Genomic DNA, 21,912 nt, shown 5'->3' with positions numbered 1-21,912 from the left:
TTGAAGGCACCATATCACAACAGGCCAGCAGATGTTTTGACTTGTCATAGTAGGAAAATCACGGGTGTCACCAAGAACATTAACGATAGCGCCGTTCTATTCAAGTGTCCCAGTAAGTCATGACAGTGAGCCAGTGAGCCAGCATGCACAATGCCAGGATCCTGAAACTGAAGCAGCTAAATGGAATTCAGCCATCATTCATTTTAGCATTTACACCTGTGCTTTTCCTACTGTGACATGTCAGAACGGGGGCTCTTTATGTGCCTAATGTCTTTGGAAGGACAGTAAATAAAGAATGACAAATAACTGATTATAATCTTTGAAATCTAGGATTTCATCAGCTCACTTAACCAAGATTACTGGATTGGTCTGACCGATAAAGAGAGCGAAAGAAACTGGATATGGGTAGATGGAACGGCACCTACCAAAACGTAAGACATTTTCCAATTTCACCATGCTACATTCAAAATGTTTGTCAGAACAGGGAAACAAACAGTGCCTACTTAATTAATTGATCAATTTACGATAAAGCTCGTGGCTCAGTCTTAATGTGGCTCTGGAGGAAAAGTCTGCACAGACTTGAATTAAAAGTGATGAAGAGTGATTTATAGATTGACAATAAAGAACTGGTGTATATATACCGAGAAATTATGTGATATTGAGCATCCAGAATCTGAATCTCCCAAATGAAACACCTGAGCTTTCTGTGTTTGTTTATATTTAATGTTCTGTTAAAATCATAATTATGGTGGACCTCATTTTAACATGCTCCAACTGTATTCATTTCTAATATTTTAGTAATGGTTTAAATTTATGGTTGAGCAGATTTTGTTGTCTCTAGGTACTGGAGACAGGACCAGCCAGATAATTATGGAAGTCAAGGAGAAGACTGTGCTGAGATTTCACACCTTGGTGGAACAAAGACCTGGAATGATTTGTCCTGCAGTACTCCATTAAAGTTTATCTGTGAGAAAATGATATAAAATCAAATTATTACTGTACATTCTTGGACTGATTCCACATCTGTTTTGCTCTCTCACATGTAAAATATGAATAACATATTGTACATTCTGTAACAGAGTGCATCTCTGTGCTGTATTTTTTATGCATAAATAAACTTCCGAGCTCAACTTCAGTAATATGAAATTCATGAATTATTTGTTGTGTCTGTGATTTAATAGCAAAACGTTTGTCTCGGATGATTTTGTTAATTGCAACGACGTGATTTAGTACGTGGGGCATTCTATCAGAAATCAATCACTGTCTGACCTCCGCCCTTTCAGTTTGAAGCTGGAAGAACCGGATATGTCATATGAGCGAGCAGGGCGGTGTAGTCCCGTAGGTCTGATGCACATTCATTATGCCGAGGAAAACAACTCTGGGTTCACCTATTAGTTCCTTTTTACAACTTTTAGGACATAATGATTTAATTGAGGGCTATATAAGTGTTCGTACGGGGAAGTTGATTTACCTAAAATAATTAAAAAAAATCATCCTCTGATTTGCAGATGTCTCTTTGTACATCCATGGCCACAGACTCATTGGCGTTTTCAATGCAAAATGGCGACAGCGCTGTTGTCAAAAAAGCATGAGAGTGTAGTCTCTTTGCTTCTATTCTCTTTGCTGGTACTCCTGTCTGTTTCTCCAAGCTGGGGGCATGCCGACCGCCATCTACTGTAGGTAATACACTGACTATGGGTAAGTAATTCATACATCCCCACTTCAAAACACCTTTACTATCCCTTTAATAATAGTAAACTGTGCAAGTAGACATGTTCTGTCAAGATAAGGTTTTCAAACAGGAAAAAAAACTTGCAAGGAATAACATTTACTTGTATGTCTACTTGTACAACAATGTGGAAATGTGAACACCAATGGAAACATCAGGACACAATGCAGATCACAATAACACCAGTAACAGTGCAGATTAAATGATGATGGTAATTGCATTGCCCAAGTGCATGCTGGGAAGTCATCAGACAAGCCTACATGATGTTGAGGTGCTCTGGCTCAGACAGCTGAACGCTTTTTCTTTCCACCTGACCCGCCGAAAGTCCCCCGTCAGAAATGTGCACGCACACTCAATAAAATCTATTCTAAGGCAAATTATATCATATCAATTATAATCCATCAATAAATAGTTCAAATAAAAAAAGGCATTTATAAAAGTATGTCATTTAAAAATACATTAATGAATTCATAAATAAATAATGGAATTTAAAAAAATTTAAAAAGAGAAATAAATAACTGGATCACAAATTGAATTAAGAATATAGGTTTTAATCTCCCTTGTGGATTTGAGGACTCTTGTGGTCCTCCATACTCTACAACCATCTGGTGACCACCGGAAATTATTTCGCGACCCCCTTGGGGGTCCCGACCCCTAGGTTGGGAAGCACTGGTTTAATGCACAGATATTAAAGGCTCTGCACACCCACACAGGTGTTTTCACTTTGGCTGATTAGTCCTCTGGTCAGTCGGGAGGAGCTCTGCTGGGTAAACACCTGTGTGGGTGGACTATATGTGTGCAGCAGGGGCTTTAATGCTGGAGGAGTAGGCTATCTCAAAGGGAATGTACTACAATACATGCCAACACATTCACTGCATACGGTGCAAAATGTTGGTGGCATTAGACAGTAAAAAGGTGTGTGTTGCCTGACCCAACAACAATGGAAATGTATCTTTCTATAAAATAATTTCTGAACATTGTAGAGCAAAACACATCAATTCCTTTGCTCCATTTTAGTACACAAAAGATCAAAATGGCCATTCTTAAAGGGATAGTTTGGGTGTTTTGAAGTGGGGTGGTATGAGGCACGCCCTCAGTTTGGAGAAACAGTGGTTTGCCAACCGTCATCTACTGCAGGTAATACACTGACTATGGATAAGTGCCTCATACAACCCCACTTCCAAACACCCAAACTATCCCTTTAAGTTAAGCTAAATGCTTCAAAATTAACCAATAGTCACATTATCATTCCTCCGTCACCGTGAATATAACAGTGATTCAACTTATTTTTACATTTTCTGATCTAAATGCCTGGTATTGTAGGATTTTTTCTATCAGGTGCACAGGAGGTAATGTGTTATGTATTACAAGCTTTGTATCAAATTATGCATCTACCATGACTCACTGTATTATAAATGTGTTCCCTCAGGCTATGTATCCTAATTTTAGTCTAGGTGTTTTTGTGGTATTGCACAAGAAACCATGCCAACAAATTCAACGCTACATATATATATTGGAGAGAAACCTTCAAACATATTTGGAGTGGAAAAAGATAGAGGAAAATGTTTCATTTAATATAAACTGTAGACCTACATCTTATTTTAAATATATATTGAAAATGGAAAAAGTCATTATGCCTGGCCATCGTAGGGTTTTGTTCTTTGTTTCAGCCTTTCTTCAATTAGGGGCCCGCCATGGACTGTGTATGAAGATGGACGACATGAAAGCTCCCCAAAAGTGAAGCCATAACATCTGGATCGCCCCCTGGTGGCTGGCTGCAGTATAGGTCATAAAGCTCACCTCCTCCATGTTATCAGATAGGACATGGTCCAAACTAAAAAGTCAAAGTACACGTCAAATACATTTTTGGTTTGGATGGTTTCTGTCATTTTAGGTAGTTCTTATCACGCTGATGTTTATTCAAGTGTTCATTTTTCTGATAAGTTTGGTTTTAATTAGTTATTTGATGCTATAAAAAGGGGGTGAGACATTATAATTGACAGCTGTGAGTCTCTCTCGATGACAAGCTGTGGCCGTATATACAGTCTATGGGGCCCATTCATTGTCTCTGTTTTGGTTCATTTAATGTATGTTTTCTTTTCAGTTAAATCTAGGGTTGGTAATCTTAAGAAACTAGCAAGAGTACATTAGATTTATAAAATTATCCAACCGAAAAACTGAGCCCAGTGTTGCCAACTCTTTTCTAATGAAAGCAGCTAGCAGCACTCGCTCTAAAAGTCCCTCAATCTAGCGAGAAATCTGCATCACTGACAGCCCGTCTGTTCCTCCCTCCAAAGCCACTCCCACAAAATAATCATTATGAACGTGAACAACAAACTATTGTACTCACAGCAGTCAATCTAGCAGCTGGTGGAAGACTCCAGTGATGCATAATGAGTGCACGGGCAGAGTGCACGCAGGCAGGTAGACAGGCAGGTAATCTGAAACGATGGTACGGGCTTATTACTGGCCTAGAACAGCCACAAGATATCAGATTTTTTTTCCTATCTGGTTTAATGATTTCGGTCGGGATGTAATGAGAATTTCTACAAATATAACAAAAAAAAATGTTGAAGAAGATTTCCAACTCTAGCTTTAAGTGGTCACTGAAACTTGAACACGTTATGGACAACAAATCAAATGTCCAGGTGACTTTAGGAGGAACAAGCAGATGCCCAAACAGTAATAACTGATGACTTCCTGTTTTTCGGCTCTTCCCCTTTTATACGGCGTCACCACTGTGGATGTCCAGAGTCTTTCAGAAAACAGACACAGCTATTATATCAGGATTAAAACCAAACTTTGTGATACTGCGAGCAATCGTTAAGTTATAAGATGTCTGGGGACGTGAACGCTGAGCCTGGCAAGGTCAACAAGTTTTACTGTGATCAGGACGACAAGGAGAATATCGTGAACATCTACGTCAGTTCAGAAAGCCTGAGAGTGTACGAAAACCCCTGGGTGGAGGGCACGTCACCAAACACACCGGGAACTGCAGAGGCTCAGCAGCACTCAGGTACGGAAACGGGGTCAATGGGGTCGACATAGATTTTGATTTTATTTCCTTTATTTTCCTATTTTTGAATTTCAGTGTATGTTTAGTTTTCTGTGTGGTTTGGTAGTGTGGTACAACAGTGTGATTTTGGTAACTCTGAACAGGTGTTTTTAATGTCATTTCCTTGTGTTTCATGAATTGTAGCTTACATGTAGAACTACTAGATAACAATATCCTCAAAATGATGAGCCTGATGTTGATTATTTATTTGTGTCAGTCGTCCCTGGAGACTCAGGAAGGAGGAATCATATCAGACCTGATTCTGTGTTTCTGGGTGTGGTGGGTCTTCTCCTCCTAGCCGGGATCATCTTCCTCGGGGTCCAAAGTGAGTTTTTCCTAATTTTAGTAACAGGAACGGTAAAGAAATCAGCACTTCACATGTTGTTTATTATATGATGATTTCAATGATATGTGGGAATATTCAGTTGTTCTGTTTTGTTGTTCCCCTTTTCTACAATAGTGAATAAAGACAAAACCAGCTGGAAAAGAGAGGAAAACCAGTTACTGGCCGATAACACCAATCTCAGGAAAACGATTGTCCAGTTCACAGCCAATAACACTGAACTCAGCAGGGAAAGAGACGAATTGTGTAGGAAGTATTGTAGTAAGTACAAATATCACCACTTATATTTTGTCTTTTCTCATTGGTGAGGTATTTGTGTTTATTCAAATGCATCAACCTTTGTCTTCACAACAATCTATTATCATACAAGATTCTCCATGGTTCGGTCATATATATATATATATATATATATATATATTAACATTTATATAAAACAGCACATGATTTCCAATGTTGTGATATGTGGTGGCCCTAAGATGGAAAGCACAACAACATTTCAGATAACAAATAAACAAAACAGGATATACTCCTACATCTGCAGACAACACAACAGCACTTTACAAGCTATTTCTATCATTCTTAATCCTGGATGAATGGATGTATATGATGTCACTAGTCGAGGTAGAAAGTAGGAAGTAGTGGGGAAATTTTTCATATTATTATTATTATTATTATTATTATTATTATTATTATTATTATTATTATTATTCACATTATTCATAAAGCTAAATTTCTTACCCCATCTTATAAGTTGTTTTTAATTGAAGTTTCATGTAATTTTGAGTCTCTTAAATTTGTAACAAATAGGAAATCCATGTCAGTAACTAAAATGTACTCAAAATGATTCTATTATTATTATTATTATTATTATTATTATTATTATTATTATTATTATTATTACTATTACTATCATTATAATTATTGTTATTATTATTATTAGTAGTAGTATTAGTATTTCTTTATTTTATTATTATTATTTATACTACATCCTGACGATATATTTCGTCTCTCTTTATTAACTGAATTGGTATAACTGATTGTACTTTCATTACTTCTATTTCCATTGTAAATTTCAACAAATGTTCTATAAGTTGTGTTACATTTTCAGCATTCAACGCATTGTAAATGTGTGATTTAAATAAAGGTTTTAAAAGAAGTAGGCCGAGGTGGTCACACTGCTAATGTGTAGTTCCACCTGTATGTCAGGGAGAGTGGTGGAATGTAACTAAGTACATTTACTAAAGTACTGTACTTAAGTACAATTTTGAGGTACTTTACTTGAGTATTTCCATTTCATGCTGCTTTATACTTCTATTCCACTACATTTTTTAGGCAAATATTGTACTTTTTACTCCACCACATTTATTTGACAACTTAAGTTACTTTGCAGATTTATATTATTAATACACAATATAAATCCACTAATACATTATCATGTATTATTATAGGTTAGGCCAGTTGTATATAAAGTAATTAAAATAAGCTCCATCTTTACCAGCTGCAACAATAAAGTGTTGAACACATGAATGCATCAATAATTATAATCCAATAATATGATATTATTATGTAATGGGCCATTCTGTATAATGAGTACTTTTACTTTTGGTACTTTAAATGTATTTTGATGCTAATACGTTTGTAATTTTACTTAAGTAAGATTTTGAATGCAGGACTTTTACTTGTAACTGAGTATTTCTACACTGTGGTATTAGCAATACCGTATTAGTACTTTTAATTATAGGTAAAAGATCTGAGTACTTCCTCAACCAATGGTCAGGGATTTATCATAATGGACTGCACTTCCCTGGTTTTGAAATAAAGTGAAAATGAGACAATGAAGCCAGAAAAACAAGTTCACTCTGTGTTCAGATGTCTCTCTCCTAGCAGAAACAAAACTGTCCCAGCTGCTTCTGTCCAAAACAAAGTGCAGACCGCTACTGCTCCACTACTTTAACACACCTGAGATCTATAGCAGTGCTGCTCACCGAGGTGAAGCTGTTGAAATGAGAAGAAATGCATAAAAAAAATGCATGTTATTATTGATTCAGTTATTGTATGCTTAATAAGTGGAGTGTCTGTATTCTGAGCATTTGATATGCGATTTAGTGTTTTGCTTTTGTATGTAAGGACTTTTGGGTTTGAAGGTAAAAAAATTAGAAAGTCAGTTTGCCTCTTAGTTGCATTAAGAGTTTAGCGTTTATGCCATTGGAACCCTGTTGTGAAAAGTGAGCCAAAGCAATGGTAAAATACTGTACTAATTCAGAGAATGAATTGAGAAAATCCTGCCTTGTATTTGGGCTGATTCAAACATCTCTCCTTTTGAAACACAGGACTGAAGCCCAGGAAATGTAAGAACCAGGATTGGCTTGATTGTACCTGATAAAGAAAGGATCTGGGATGGGTGTCCCGCTGACCACAGACAGGTATTGAAATTGTTGTTCTTTGAGAAATATTTTTGTACTGAGTTGTATCACGTCAGAGCAGGCGTCCTGGATGAAAAGGAGTGATGCTGTACACACAAGCTCAAATGCGTCATTCTTAAGGGTCTTAAGTTGAGCTACAGGCTTCAAAAGTAACCATTAATAACATCCGTCACTGTGAATATAACAGTGATTCATCTTGTTTTTACATGTTCTTATCTAAATGCCTGGTATTGTAGGGTTTCTCTATCTGGTGTACAGGACATAATATCTTATGCATTGCAGATTTTGTATCAAATTCTGCATCTGTATGTCTCACAGTATAAATGTGTTTCCTCAGGCTATGTATCCTCATTTTAGTTATGGTGTTTTTGTGGAATTGCACAAGAAAATGACCATTTGCAAAATGAAGGAGGACTAGATTAATTGCCAGACAAATCCTTTGTAAAATATATACATTTTATTTGGATCTCAAACATGATTATAATTACTTCATATGTCGCCATTTATAAGAAATGAGATTGCATATTTTATATATAGAAAAAATATTGTATATATTGTATTTAAATAATATGTTTGTTGTAATTTTAATTGTGTAATGTGTTTTGTTTTCTGTCTCTGCAGGTATCCGCATGTCACACATCTTTTTACAGCAATGTGTTAAGACAGAAAAGCTACAGGATGAAGATGGAGATCGATATGTTCAAACATTGTGTGTCAGAAGAGTTTACTGAATCTGTTACGTTTCTAATTAATTGTGTCACATTAGTGCATTTCTCTTTGAAATAGATTTTTACATGCTATTGAATTTGTTACACTGGAGAGTTGGTTAATAACCAAACGAATGCCCCATGTTATATAAATGCAGCTGCTAAAACAAACTGTATTGTATTGTCTTTTTTCTTAAAACATCACATGATGAAACATTTATTCAAAAATGATATATACCAGTATTTCAACCGTTTCTCCTCTCAAGTACCATTGGATCAATTGTCACAACATTATCTTGATCAATAATGTTATGATGATATTCAAAGTCAAATGATTAAAAAGTACATCCCACTCAGCAACCTGACCCGGCGTCAGTGCAACAGTAACAAGTGTAAATGCAAATTTGCGAGAGTTAAACCTCACTTTAGTGTTTTCAAGAAAGAAATGGAACTATATATTATGACAATATATTCTGCAAAAAAACAAAAAGGCTAGTAAAACGGTGAGTTTGTGCTCCCAGTTTTTACTTAAGTTACTGCTATGAATTTATTTATATTAACCCTTGACATGCTTTGCGTTTTATGTTACTTTTTTAAAAATTAAATTTTATGTTGTTGGTTGTTTTTTTTAACACTTTATTTCCTTTATTTGTATTGTTTACCTATGTATCGATTTAATTGTTCTTTGTATTGTTCACAAATTTAGAACACATATGCTGAAAGGTTATTATGGAATTATTGCCCAAAGATGCAAACAAAAAATCTGCCTACTGAAGCTTTAAATATTCAAATAAATTATTTTTTTTATTTAAACATAGATAAAGGGTTTGTTACGACTTACTGAATAACACACTAGAGTGCGGAAATGAAGTAGTACTAGTAATAGTAATAGTTTTTTTAAGTTTTCTTTCTTTATTTTTCTTTTTTTTTCTTTTTTTTTCTCTTTCTTTAATTTATTTTTCTCTCAATTTTGTTTTATCCATATTTCATTTTATCTTATTTTGTTATGAGGAAAGGGAAGAAAAAAATAAATAAAAAACTCCTCAACTGGCCTTGCATGGGCCATGATGCCTCAACACCAACTGGGCTCCTCCTCCATCTCCTCTCTCCTCCCCCCAATGATTTCCTATAAATAGAAAAGGGCATAAGCCCTGAGCTATCAAACACTGTTTTGTGACAGGGAGGGGGGTTATAATTTAAGAGGAAAATTGAATTTTAAAAAGCATTGTGTTCGTACAAAAAAGAAGAGGTTGTGTATTTCAGTCTTTGGGGTGGATTTGTGGAATGGGTTGGGTGATGGGTTGAAGCAGAGCACAAATATAAATCAATTTAAAAAGCTATACAAAAAAGATATTTTTGGGAGGTATATGGTTGAGGAAGAGTTGTGATAAGGGTTGTGTTAAGGGTTGGTTTATATCTACTTTTTAACTCCGGATGGATATGTGGGTTGTAAAAAAACTTGGGATGCTGTTCATATATTTAATTTGGGATGTAAATAAATCTGGGATAGTTTATATATTATATTATCATTCTATCATTCTATGATATATGAGTTAATAGAGGAGAAGTGAGAAAGGGGTAGGGAAATATAAGTTTTACTTCTAACCTACTCCTTTTAGAACACTATTACTCTTGTTTTGTTTGTTATTATTTTGTATCTGTTTTTATTTATTTTATGTTCGAAATAAAGTCTTTCATTCAAGTCTTTCATTCATTAATTCATTCATTCTCACTGTGAAATATCATTTTCCACTTGTGCAATTTTGTTAATAGTGTGTTTATTGTCAATACTGTATATACTGCTCCTATTTTTATACTTCCTTCTATTTAAATGGTTCATATTTTGTTACACTTTGTTTAGATCTTTTTTTTACTGTCATTCATTCTTTCATTCATTCATTCATTCATTCATTCATTCATTCATTCATTCATTCATTCATTCATTCATTCAAACCAGGCTCACGAATTTACGATACGATAAAATAGTACCACGGGTGTGCCACCACTGTTTTGACGCGCATTGATACAATGTAATCCGCCCCTCCGTGTTACGTCACATCCGTCTCTCCAGACAGACTTTTTGTCTGCCGGCATTTTCTTTTTGTTTTGCCTGAGTGAGCCGCCTTTAGCTCATAGATTATTATCTTCTGTTTTGTTTGAAAGGATTTAAACGAAGTCTGCTTCTCGCTACAGTACTCTGCTACACATAATGCCTGGGTTTTCAGACAGAGATCGTGGCAGAGATAGAGGGTAAGTGTTTCTGAACGTTGACAGTTACCCGACATCAACCAGTTTAGCATAACGGTTGCTAACGTTACTGGTTGCTAACGTTACTCTCTAACCACGACGGTTGTCTTGTTTATGTCGCTATAGTTTGTTATTTAGACACACTCTCGTGTATTTAGATGTGAAAACACCGTGTTTTTAATGTGGTGAAGCGTCCCTGCTGTGGCGTATCTGTGATGTTCTTAGTATCTGTCTACTGGAGGTAAAATGGCAGCTAACGACAGCTCTGTCAGTTTGCACAGCAGCCTGGTCGTTGTCATGTGACGCAGTGGGGTCTCTTCTTGCTGGATGCACATACACAGATGAAGATTAGTGTCACACTATTTTTAACGAGTCGTTCTTTATTAGCAGTAGTGTGTCACCCTAGAATGAATCATAAACTGAGTCCCATAATGTTACACTTCTCTCATGTATAATTTAAATAAATCTCAAATCAGTAATCTGACAGTTTAATGTCATTTACTGGTGAGTTATTTATTTATTTGCACATATATAAAACTGCACAAAATCCAGTCAATGAAAAAGAAAACAAGAAATGTGTCAGGTGAGGTCAAGAAGCCACAGGCTTATACAAAGGACCTCCCCCAACCCCAGGAAAAAAAAAACAATAACAAAAAAGGCAGATCTAAACTAACATCATTTTAAAAATACAACAAAAGTTAAAAAACAACAAGAAGTACACCAAACAGTGGAAAACAATCCAATAAAAACAATGAAATACATACAAAAAAAACAGTACAGAAGAAAAGAAAATATGATATCTGTGTCAGTTTGCAGCCTGGTCGTTGTCATGTGACGCAGTGGGGTCTCTTCTTGCTGGATGCACATACAGAGATGAAGATTAGTGTCGGAGACGACAACATTATTTTTAAAAAGTCGTTCTTTATTAGCAGCAAGCAGTGTCACCTAGAATAGCTCATAAGATGAGTCCCATATATAAAAGTTGTACTACACAAAGCTACAAATTTCTCTGTAAAAGTCCGATTTTTAGATTAATCAGAAGACGCGTCTTATTTTTATACATTCCTTTAATGACAGATGTTAGGACCTGGACACTATTTTATTTTTTCTGCATTTACTGCAGTCAGAGGCATTCATTTAAATTCAGTGATGGATGAGACTTCAGCGTCTCTCTCTGTGTGTTTGAACGCTATGAAGTGTAAGTGGCAGCAAAATCATCTGATGTGTCAGGAGAGATGAGGAGTTTTGTTGTGAAACTAAATTTTGTGAACTGAGCCATGTTGCTATATAAAAATAAATGTAATTGAATAATGTTATACTTTTCTCATGTATAATTTAAGTAAATCTCAAGTCAGTAATCTGACAGTTTAATGTAATTTACTGGTGAGTGTTTATTTATTTATTTATGAGTAGGGCGATATTCATACACTTAAATTTGGTATTGTAAACAGTGTTGGGTTTGTCTAAATTATCAAAGTGTAGCAAGCTATTAAGCAACTATTGTTAGAGATAGATAGATAGATAGATAGTAACTTTATTGATCCTTAGGGAAATTCAAGTTTCCAGCATCACAGTTCCATAGTGCAAAACATGTTAGTAAAAAGGCAGTAAAAAAGTTAGTAGTGCAAAGTACAAAGTACAAAAAATATACCAGATATAAAAATACAAGGAGATGAAGAAAACTGATAAAACTGAATATAGTGCAGGGTAACAGCTGTGATACACGACTATTAAAAAAGTGAATATAGTGCAGAAGAGACTGCTAAAAATGAGTATAGTGCAGGGTAACTCCAGTAGCTTAGTCTATGCAATATTTGTAAAAACAAATAGTATTTCAGTTCCAACTTTTGCCTCTAGGGTGTAAACTATGTATCTGCTTGGAAGATTGCGTCCTCCACATTATACTGACTTTTAAAGCTGTTCACTAATGTAAAGCCCCTAAGTTACCCATTTTGTGTAATTTATGTGGAACTAGAAAACTGGGAAGAGAGGAAAACGTGTGTATAGTTTACAATACTTTCCCTCCAGTGATTTAGTATTGCATGTCCATAATAGGGGTGTAAGAAAATATCGTAAGAGATTGAAGGAATTACAAACAATAAGGCTAACTGGAATAACTAAACGTGAAGTGACGGTCAACAGAAAATATCCAAACCTATCTCACCCTCTTTGTCTGACTCTCGCGGTCCAAGTGAACAGGTAAAAATAGGTGAAACCACACCCCTGTGACAATTACCGGAAGTGATAATAACAAAAAGAAGGTGTGCAGCCTAAAAAAAAATATATAATAATAATAAACAACAGTTTAAATACACACTTTGGCTCCTACACAAAGATGTAATGAACCAACTTCTCTTCAGGTCGAAAGAACAGTGGTTTAATCATCTGCTTCTGTTCTTATTTTGAAAAATATAATGCATGGAGTCTCAGTAGGTGCGTGGAAAGATTGGTCGTGTTGCCGTTGTATTTTTATCTGGCCTTTGCATATTCTGCAAACAGCGAGTGATTTGTCGAGGACAGCTCCCTTTTTGAAAAAGCCGAAATGTTTCCACACGCTGGACCTCAAAAACTGCTTGAAAATCTCTCGCTCGTCTGGTTCTTACCCGCCATCAGCTATGCTTTTTTTTGTTATCGTCTTTCTGGATTGGCGCTGCAGGCGCATGTCGATGATGTCATACACAGGGAGAATGAACCGGAACTTCACTATTAAAAGTGCTAAAAAATACATCCATATAACGTTTGTCGTGCTTAAATACAAGGTGCAAATTCTCAGTATCGATACAATAGATTATTTACCTTGCAAATTGATTTCAGATCGATATACGTCCCCCGTGAAGGACAACTTACTGAGTTCCTATCGTTATGTGAGAAATTTGTGGAGTGCCCCTTTAATAAGCGTAATCTTTTGCCGTGCTTAATGCTGTGTGTCCCACTCTTTTACACAAGGTATGGTGGAGGTGGAGGACCCCCTCGTTTTGGTGGTGGTAGTGGTGGAGGAGGTAATAGGGGCGGACCTCCTCCAGGAAAGTTTGGCAACCCTGGTGAGAGGCTGCGAAAGAAGCACTGGAACCTCGACGAGCTTCCAAAGTTTCAAAAGAACTTCTACCAGGAACATCCAGAAGCTACGCATAGATCACCTGTAAGACCTGCTTCTAGCTGTTTCTCTTTTCTCAGTTTTAATTCATGCGAGTATATATATATCAACAGTGGACGTTTTTTTTTCCTCCTTCAATTCCAGCAAGAGGTTGAACAGTACCGAAGAAACAAAGAAGTTACAGTCAAAGGCAGAGATTGCCCCAAACCAATTATAAAATTCCATGAAGCTGCTTTTCCAAGTGAGTAGAAATGCTCCACCACACAAATGATCTTGAATAGCTCTTTACCTATTATATGTGTCATTGTCAGAAGGTTTGATGTTCAACAATTTAACTTGCATATCTTATTTCTTCAGGCTACGTCATGGAAGTCATTGCCAAACAGAACTGGACTGATCCAACTCCGATCCAGTCTCAGGGGTGGCCAGTAGCCCTGAGTGGCAAAGACATGGTTGGCATCGCTCAAACTGGGTCTGGGAAAACCCTTGCAGTAAGTGAAGTATTTTCCAATTATGATTTTTCAGACCCTTTCTACCTAGCACGAGGGATGTCACGGTGAGGACATTTTCCCACCGGTTAATAAATTTGTAACAACACCGATGTTATTGATTACACCGGACATTTTACAAGAAATCACGATGCTCGATATCTGCAGAGCGCTTACTTTGATCTTTAATGTCGGATGGCTGTGTGTCTGGCCTCTCCGGTCGAGCTTTTGCTGTGGGGCTGCAGGTTTCCACCCGGCACCGCAGAGCCCACACAGGCTGTAACCGCTCCTCATTAACGTTATGGTTCCCTTACAGTATTGGGTTTAAATCCGAAATATTGCCAAATAAGTGCTTTTGCTTTTTGCTTTGACATCAAATCCCTCTCCCTCGTCCAGTTTGTGTGAAATCTGACTCCTGCTACTCTGTGCTAAGACTCAGTACGGAGCAGACACTTCCTCTTTCGGTTTGTAGCATCCGTCGTCGTATGTATTGATAACATGCTTAGTTTTTTCCAAATTGGAGTCTTTTTATTTGATGAACGTGGGCGCTGGTACGCAAAAAATTAACTAAATGGGTTTTATTTCTATGAAAAAAAGAAAAATTATGGTGGGGGCGGTGTATGTAATCGATGTATTTTCGAACACAGTGTAACACCGGTAACACCGACTACTGCAGCAAGCTTACCCAGCACCCATATGAGATAAATTTGTTGTCTGTCATTAGACTTAACACTTTTGCCAAATGTTAAGACCCATTCGAAAGCAGGTGGACTAGGTTGCCAAGAATGATTGGCTCAAAATTGAACAGAATGATGTGAATACAGACCTTTAAACAATGTCAACACTTGTCAGCTGAGGGAAGAAATATATCCTGTTGCTATGTTGTGGATGTTAATGACTACCAGGCAGCTGGTGCTCATTGGAACACTAATACATGTGCACTATGAGTTAAAATGTATATTTAGAGCTCAGTCCTTTATTTTTCTTTCTTTAGTACCTTCTGCCTGCTATTGTGCACATCCAACATCAGCCATTCTTGGAGCATGGAGATGGACCGATTGTAAGTACACTTAAAAATATATTATTCTTTTGTGTGATCAGACCGGTTTTCTCTCTCTGCACAGGACGCTGTTGACAGTCCAATTTTTGGAGAACAGGAAATTACTTTTAAGCTTTCATAATATTATAACTGAAGGCCCATATCATCGTCATATCATATTGATCAATAAATCGCTCTGTATATCACTAAATAGACACCTTTTCTAGAAATTCAATATGGTGTGCCAAACAAATAAAAAAGATAAAAAGTAGTTGTAACAGCCCAATGCAATACACAAAATAATTATGATTTTGAAAAATTTTATCCATCTTTCTTCAGTGCTTGGTACTGGCGCCAACCCGTGAGCTGGCTCAGCAGGTGCAACAAGTGGCTGCTGAATACGGCAGAGCCTCCCGTCTCAAGAGCACCTGCATCTACGGTGGTGCACCCAAAGGACCCCAAATCAGGGACCTTGAGAGGGGTATGCTTACTTTGTTATTTTCACTATGTAAATGTTAATACAATTCATTTGACTCTTCTTTTCAATCAGGGATTTGTTTTATGATTTAAGGTTTGATTGTTTTTAAGTTTAAATATATAATATTGTGTTTTCCCTGGGTTTTTTTTTAGGTGTTGAGATTTGCATCGCTACCCCGGGTCGTCTCATTGACTTCCTGGAGTGTGGTAAGACCAATCTGAGTCGCTGCACCTATCTGGTGCTGGATGAAGCAGACCGCATGCTGGATATGGGATTTGAACCTCAGATCCGCAAGATAGTGGAACAAATTCGGGTAAGTTATGTTATTTTCTTTTACTTGGCAGACAATTGACATAAAAATAAATTGTTGCAAACATGACTACTACCCAGCTGCTTTGTTTATGCTCCAAAGAGTGGAATTAAATACATAACCAAAGAACCTGCAACCAACATTGATACTTCAGAACCCAGATTAACTGTTATACTAGAAATACTAGATATTAGACGGGTGCATCCTTCAATTTTTAAAAAGTTAAATGTGAGGGATAAATTGACTTTGAAGCTGCAAAATAGTGTTGAAGTCCTCCTTTTTGTCCTTACCAGCCAGACCGTCAGACCCTGATGTGGAGCGCCACCTGGCCTAAGGAAGTTCGCCAGCTGGCTGAGGACTTCCTAAAGGACTACGTCCAGATCAACATCGGCGCACTGCAGCTCAGTGCCAACCACAACATCCTCCAGATAGTTGATGTTTGCAATGACATGGAGAAGGAGGACAAGTGAGTAGATGTTTCATACCTCTTTATTAGCATCAGTCAGTCAACTGATGTGATGTGAGGAAAACTTTGTATCAGTCCATGACCATACGTGTTGCAGTTATCCTTTCCTCTCAAAACCTTGTTTAAATAGGCAAGTAGTTCAAGAACATTGTTTATTTAATCTTAAATCTGTGTGTGACTGTACTTGCATCAGTAGAAACACAATGTCTGTTGCAGTGACAGACTATATTTTGTCAACTAAGTTGTGTCTTAACTTCCTCTTTGTCTCTTCTCTGTCAGACTGATCCGTTTGCTGGAGGAGATAATGAGTGAAAAGGAGAACAAGACCATTATTTTTGTGGAGACCAAAAGGCGTTGTGATGAGCTCACCAGGAGGATGAGAAGAGATGGGTAAGGATCTCCTCTTCCCTCCCATCAAAAAATGTTTATTTTAATTCTATCCATCTGGAAAGTTAACATTTAGGCGATGCCAAATGATAACTTTTCTTTCTCATTGCTCTTATTTGTTGTTGCATTAGTGTTTAAAGTTCAATCTGTCTGTCACAGGTGGCCAGCAATGGGAATTCATGGAGACAAGAGCCAGCAGGAGAGGGACTGGGTCCTTAATGGTGAGATTTAATAAATCAACTTTCAAGATACGGTATAAAAATATATATACATATCTTTATGAATCTTTCTCACAGGCTGCTCTGTAATTGAAGTAAATATTTGTCCATCTCCCTTCAGAGTTCAGATATGGTAAAGCTCCAATCCTCATCGCCACAGATGTGGCCTCGCGTGGCTTGGGTCAGTATGCCATTGAGTATCACCACTTTCTTGTCAGTGTTTCACTTACTTTAAAGAAAGTGGGTTTGCTTTCTTTAACTTTTCTATGCATTTTTCTGAGTTTTTCTCACCTTAAGGTGGAGTCTTTGTGGCAGGCGCTAGGCATGACAGTCCCAGGCCTCGAGAGGGAGAAGGATGACATATTGGAAGTGCTCAACTGGCTTGCCACCCAGTGGGCCTAGAGAGGTGAAAGCACTTGTGTGCCAGAGATCTTCAAAAGGCTGTGTGGCTAAGCCTTCGTCTCTGATATGTTGTTGAAATACACACACATCTGTTCTCTGTCCATGGATTTCACCTGACAACTGCCATCCAGCTGTTTCCAACTCAAACGTTAAAAAAAAAAAAAAAAAAAAAAGATATGCTTGATGTTGTGACTTTTGCCTTGCATGCTGTTGTGTTAGAGAGCGCTGTATTGCAAGTCACTTGTTTGAGATTTGGAACAATTGTTACCTTTCGGAGCTTGTATCACACAGCATGGGTGCTTGTGAGCCTGTCTAAGCTTTCAGTTGTTTTCTTTTCCCGTCAAAGTGCTGGATTTCTTCATATGGAGAGAGCAGTTTGAAATCTTTTACTTGTCTCTGAAAATTGATGAGACCTGGCACATGTGTTTAGGGGGTAGTGGGAACCTCTAGTGAGAAGAGAAAGAGAGTGAGACAGCTCAAACCAAAGTTCCTCCCTCGCCTGCGTTTTATAGTCATGTCGAGACCTGCCAACGAGAGACATTTTCTCAAGTGAACACTGGCTTCTTGGAAGATCTTGCCTTGATGAGACTGATGAAGGGGGCGGGGGGAATTGTTCCGTGCTCGGTTAGGAGTCCCACAGGGTTCAATGCTTGGGCCTTTTTCATTTTTTTTGAAGGGGGCCCCTGTTCAAATTAGTACTTGGTCTATTTTGTCTTGGCAAGACGTGCAGTGCGGCCTTTAATATCAAGCTTCTTTTGAGAGTGTACTGGGAAAAACGGACCTGCAAAAATGTACCCCAGAATGGTCCTATATTGGCACATGAAGAGGCCCCAGTGCATATCGAGGCCCAACTGCGTAGAAGCTCCTGGATGTCACTTGACAATTTGTGGGGGATTTCGCTGCATTGGGAAAGGACTAGTGAATGCATACTCCTTTATGGTAAGACTTAAATCCATTTTTTTTTTCTCCCTTGGTTAACAAAAGGGAGAGTGAATGTCTTTTGGATCTTTTTGATTATGGTAAGCAATTGGAGTGTGCATCGTTTCTCTCTTCCCACAGTAGTATTCCCATGGAGTAGATGTATACACAATCTCATGTTGTCTTTAACACGTTTCCTCCACAGCCTAATGACCATCTTCTCCCCCCAGCCTCCACAGTTGCTAACTTGTCCCTTTGATCTGGCTGTTGTGGTGTGCAAAATCCTGTGTGGCCTCCATGTTTTGTTTTGCCACACTGCAACACTTTCACAGATGTGGAGGATGTGAAATTTGTCATCAATTATGACTACCCTAACTCCTCCGAGGATTATATCCACCGCATTGGACGCACTGCCCGAAGTCAAAAAACGGGCACTGCCTACACCTTCTTCACCCCCAACAACATGAAACAAGCCAGTGACCTGATCTCTGTGCTCCGCGAGGCCAACCAGGCCATTAACCCCAAACTGATCCAGATGGCAGAGGACAGAGGAGGTAAGATCTGATACTTGTTTACATTAATAATGCTTTTCAAGGAAGATGCAGTGTATCTTATAGTAGATATGAGAATTGATACTTGATGACTGTCTATTGATTTCAAAGATTCATATTGTACGCCTCTGTATTAGGAACTAATATCCCAGATGGTTTGGATGAAATGATATAATCTTCGGCTTGTCATTGTCTCAGAAGCCCCTTTTTAGACTTTTTACCTTGTTTCGTAAATGTTCTTAAAAGCACTTAATTATCTCTTATGCAGTAGTTGAGATTCTTCTCATGTCAGATGCTTGCAGTGGTTGGCAAAAGAGGCTTTATTTATCTTATCAGTGTCTCTTATGCCTCGATTAAGCTTTATTTATGCTTGCCGCATCCGCGAGGGTCCCATGTGTCCGCATGGCCAAAGAGACGCTACACCATCAGACACGGCCCTTCGCGGGGGTTCCGTGCAGCAGGTTTTTGCCTGTCCGTACACATCCCGAGTTTTCTAACTACGCGGATGGGCAGAAAACTTTGAGGAGCTTTGAGAATGTCTGTTTGCCGCAAGGAGAAACCTGCACGTAGTATAAAAGATCCAAACATTTCCTCTTCACGATTCCACGTCAGCTCATGTCCGTGCAGCCATCCTTATGGAAAGCATAACCAAAGTTTTACACTCCCGAACGGACATCTACACGGACAGTTGCTGACACCACAAACGCAGAGTAGTCCTGTTTATACAGTCCGCTTGGAGGACGAGCTCCACACATGCGCAGTAGATCGCTGTCTGTGCGGCCACAACAAATTGCCGATGCGCGAACATCTGCACAAAGTCTACGCGTACACCCTCTGATGATGAGATTTACATAATGCGGATACTCGCGTTTGCGGAAAGTATAATCGAGGCTTTAGTATCACTGCCATGTTGTTGTAGGTTCAGTGTATTAATAGTCTGAACCCACTCTACTCTCTCTTTTGTCCCTCTCTTGTCTTCATCTCATGCAGGTCGCGGAAGGGGGGGAAGAGGTGGCTACAAGGATGACCGTCGGGATAGGTATTCCGGGGGTGGGAGGAGCAACTTTGGCGGTAGTAGCTACAGGGACAGGGACAGCGATAGAGGGTTTGGCAATGGGCCGAAGAGTGCTTTTGGTGGCAATAAGGCCCAGAATGGTGGCAGCTATGGAGGTAACAGTGGTAACTCTAGTGGTAGCTATGGCAACAACAATTATAGCAACAGCAACGGACAGGGTAATTTTGGTGCTCCAGCAAACCAGGTGGGTGCTTTTGGTAATCAAAGCTTCCAGGGCCCCCCTCAGTTCGGGGCCATGCAGAGGGCCGCTCAGAATGGCATGAACCACCCACCATTCCCATTCAACTCTCAGCCACCACCACCACAGGCCCAACAGCCACCACCCCCACCACCAATGGTGCCCTACCCCATGCCACCACCCTTCCCTCAGTAGATATGATATCCGCACAATATATGGAACCAACATGATTTTGGTTTAGTCTTGAAATCTTACAATATGATTATGATTATTATTATTATTATTATTATTATCCTTTGTACTGTTTAACTTTGTTTTGCTTACAGCAGGGTTGGAAATATTCACTAAACCCAGAAGCATTAAATGGGAGTCATAGACACGTCTCCTATAGTGCAATTATGATTGCTGCACTTTTCCTTGGATGTTTTTTTTGTTACATTCCTCAGTAATTTATTTTTACTAGGTAATGCAGTGTTTTCAGTTTGTGGTATGTTTTAAAGAGATGTTATGAAGATCATACAAAAAGGGTGCGTGTAACCCTTTTAAATAAAAATAAGAAATTGGGACCCGTGTGTTGTGTTGACTGTGTTGACTGTGTGGGAAGGTTGGGTAGCAAGAACTATTAGAACTGGGATTGTTTTCATGTGGATCACTTTGCATTGGTATACCAATACTGAGCTGACTTGTCAGAAACAATGCTGCACAGAAATTAAAACAATGCACATATTATTGGCAGGGTTGGAAATTAACTTTTTGTCCACTTGCCACTGTGGCTGGTGGATTTCATAATTGTTTTCTTTTTTTTGGCTGTGAGTGAAACAAATCTAGCAGCCACTTGAATATTTTACCAGAATTTGGCTGGTGCTAATTTCCAACCCTGATTATTGGGCAACATGGATGTTTGCAACACCTGGATGTTCCTGCTCCACGTTTTTGGAGCCACTACCTTATTCTACACAGCTAAACTGTCTACTGCATGTTAAGATATTAAGTTTAGGGCTGCAGTTACCGTAATGACACTACCCATTTGTTGATATTTTTTACTAGTCTGGTTGCAGTATTTTTTTTATATTATCTTTAAATTACTATATCGGTCCTACTACTTTAAAGCAAACATTTTTTTTTTATTCCAGACAATGGGGACAACGCTTCTAAAAACATTGTATAAGAAAATAAAGATAAATATAGAGTGCGGTCTAGACCTGCACTATATGAGAAGTGTCTCGAGATAACTTCTGACGCCATATAAAAAGTTATTTAATTGAAACAAGACGACGGAGATATTATACGTTGTTTTGGTATATGATTTACCTCACTGGGACTATTTTTGGTGTTCCTTTAATTATCATTATTATTCAAAATTCAAAATTCAAGATTCAAAATGTTTATTGTCACGCCGGTTATACAGGTACAAACGCGTGAAATACTTTTTGCTGGGAAGCTCCATTAAAATAAGTTATAGTACATTTACATTACAATTTTATTTACATTATAATTATAAAAGGAAATACTTTGTACAAGGACATATTAAGAACATATACAGGCATATTAAGAACATACACAGTATAAGATATATTTTTTATGTGAGGTGTATGAATTAGATATTTAAAAGTCTGATGGCCTGGGGGGAAAAAATAATATATAATATTATATTTTACTATTAATATATAATTTAATATATAATATAATGTATATAATAATATAATATATATATGATAATAAAATATATATTATTAATAATTATGAAAAGCATTACTACTTGAGTAAAAAAAAAACTTTAAAAAATATAGACATTAATTTAACT

At 37.8% G+C, this 21,912-nt stretch overlaps 1 protein-coding gene across 1 annotated transcript; it reads left to right on the top strand.

Moving 5' to 3' along the window:
• The first annotated feature begins 10,318 nt into the window (after positions 1–10,318).
• LOC141764899 (putative ATP-dependent RNA helicase DDX5) lies at positions 10,319–20,674 on the top strand. Its single transcript, XM_074630578.1, has 13 exons — positions 10,319–10,507; positions 13,451–13,643; positions 13,743–13,839; positions 13,956–14,089; positions 15,081–15,146; positions 15,465–15,606; positions 15,756–15,916; positions 16,207–16,379; positions 16,659–16,769; positions 16,926–16,987; positions 17,106–17,165; positions 18,637–18,858; positions 19,846–20,674. Exons 1-13 carry the CDS (start codon positions 10,467–10,469, stop codon positions 20,301–20,303), a joined length of 1,920 nt encoding a protein of 639 aa, XP_074486679.1. The 5' UTR covers positions 10,319–10,466; the 3' UTR covers positions 20,304–20,674.
• Positions 20,675–21,912: the final 1,238 nt, after the last annotated feature.

This window comes from Sebastes fasciatus, chromosome 3, assembly GCF_043250625.1.
Source record: "Sebastes fasciatus isolate fSebFas1 chromosome 3, fSebFas1.pri, whole genome shotgun sequence".
NCBI lineage: Eukaryota > Metazoa > Chordata > Actinopteri > Perciformes > Sebastidae > Sebastes > Sebastes fasciatus.
Note: the sequence above shows the minus strand (reverse complement) of the source record. Positions and strands in the feature narration are given on the sequence as shown.

What these genes read in the sequence shown, in the direction of transcription:
- LOC141764899 (XM_074630578.1), top strand. Translation starts at nt 10,467, where the DNA reads ATGCCTGGGTTTTCAGACAGAGATCGTGGCAGAGATAGAGG. An exon ending in GGTCTGGGAAAACCCTTGCA is followed by an intron (nt 14,090 to 15,080) that starts GTAAGTGAAGTA and finishes TTCTTTCTTTAG; the next exon opens with TACCTTCTGCCTGCTATTGT. An exon ending in AGATAGTGGAACAAATTCGG is followed by an intron (nt 15,917 to 16,206) that starts GTAAGTTATGTT and finishes TGTCCTTACCAG; the next exon opens with CCAGACCGTCAGACCCTGAT.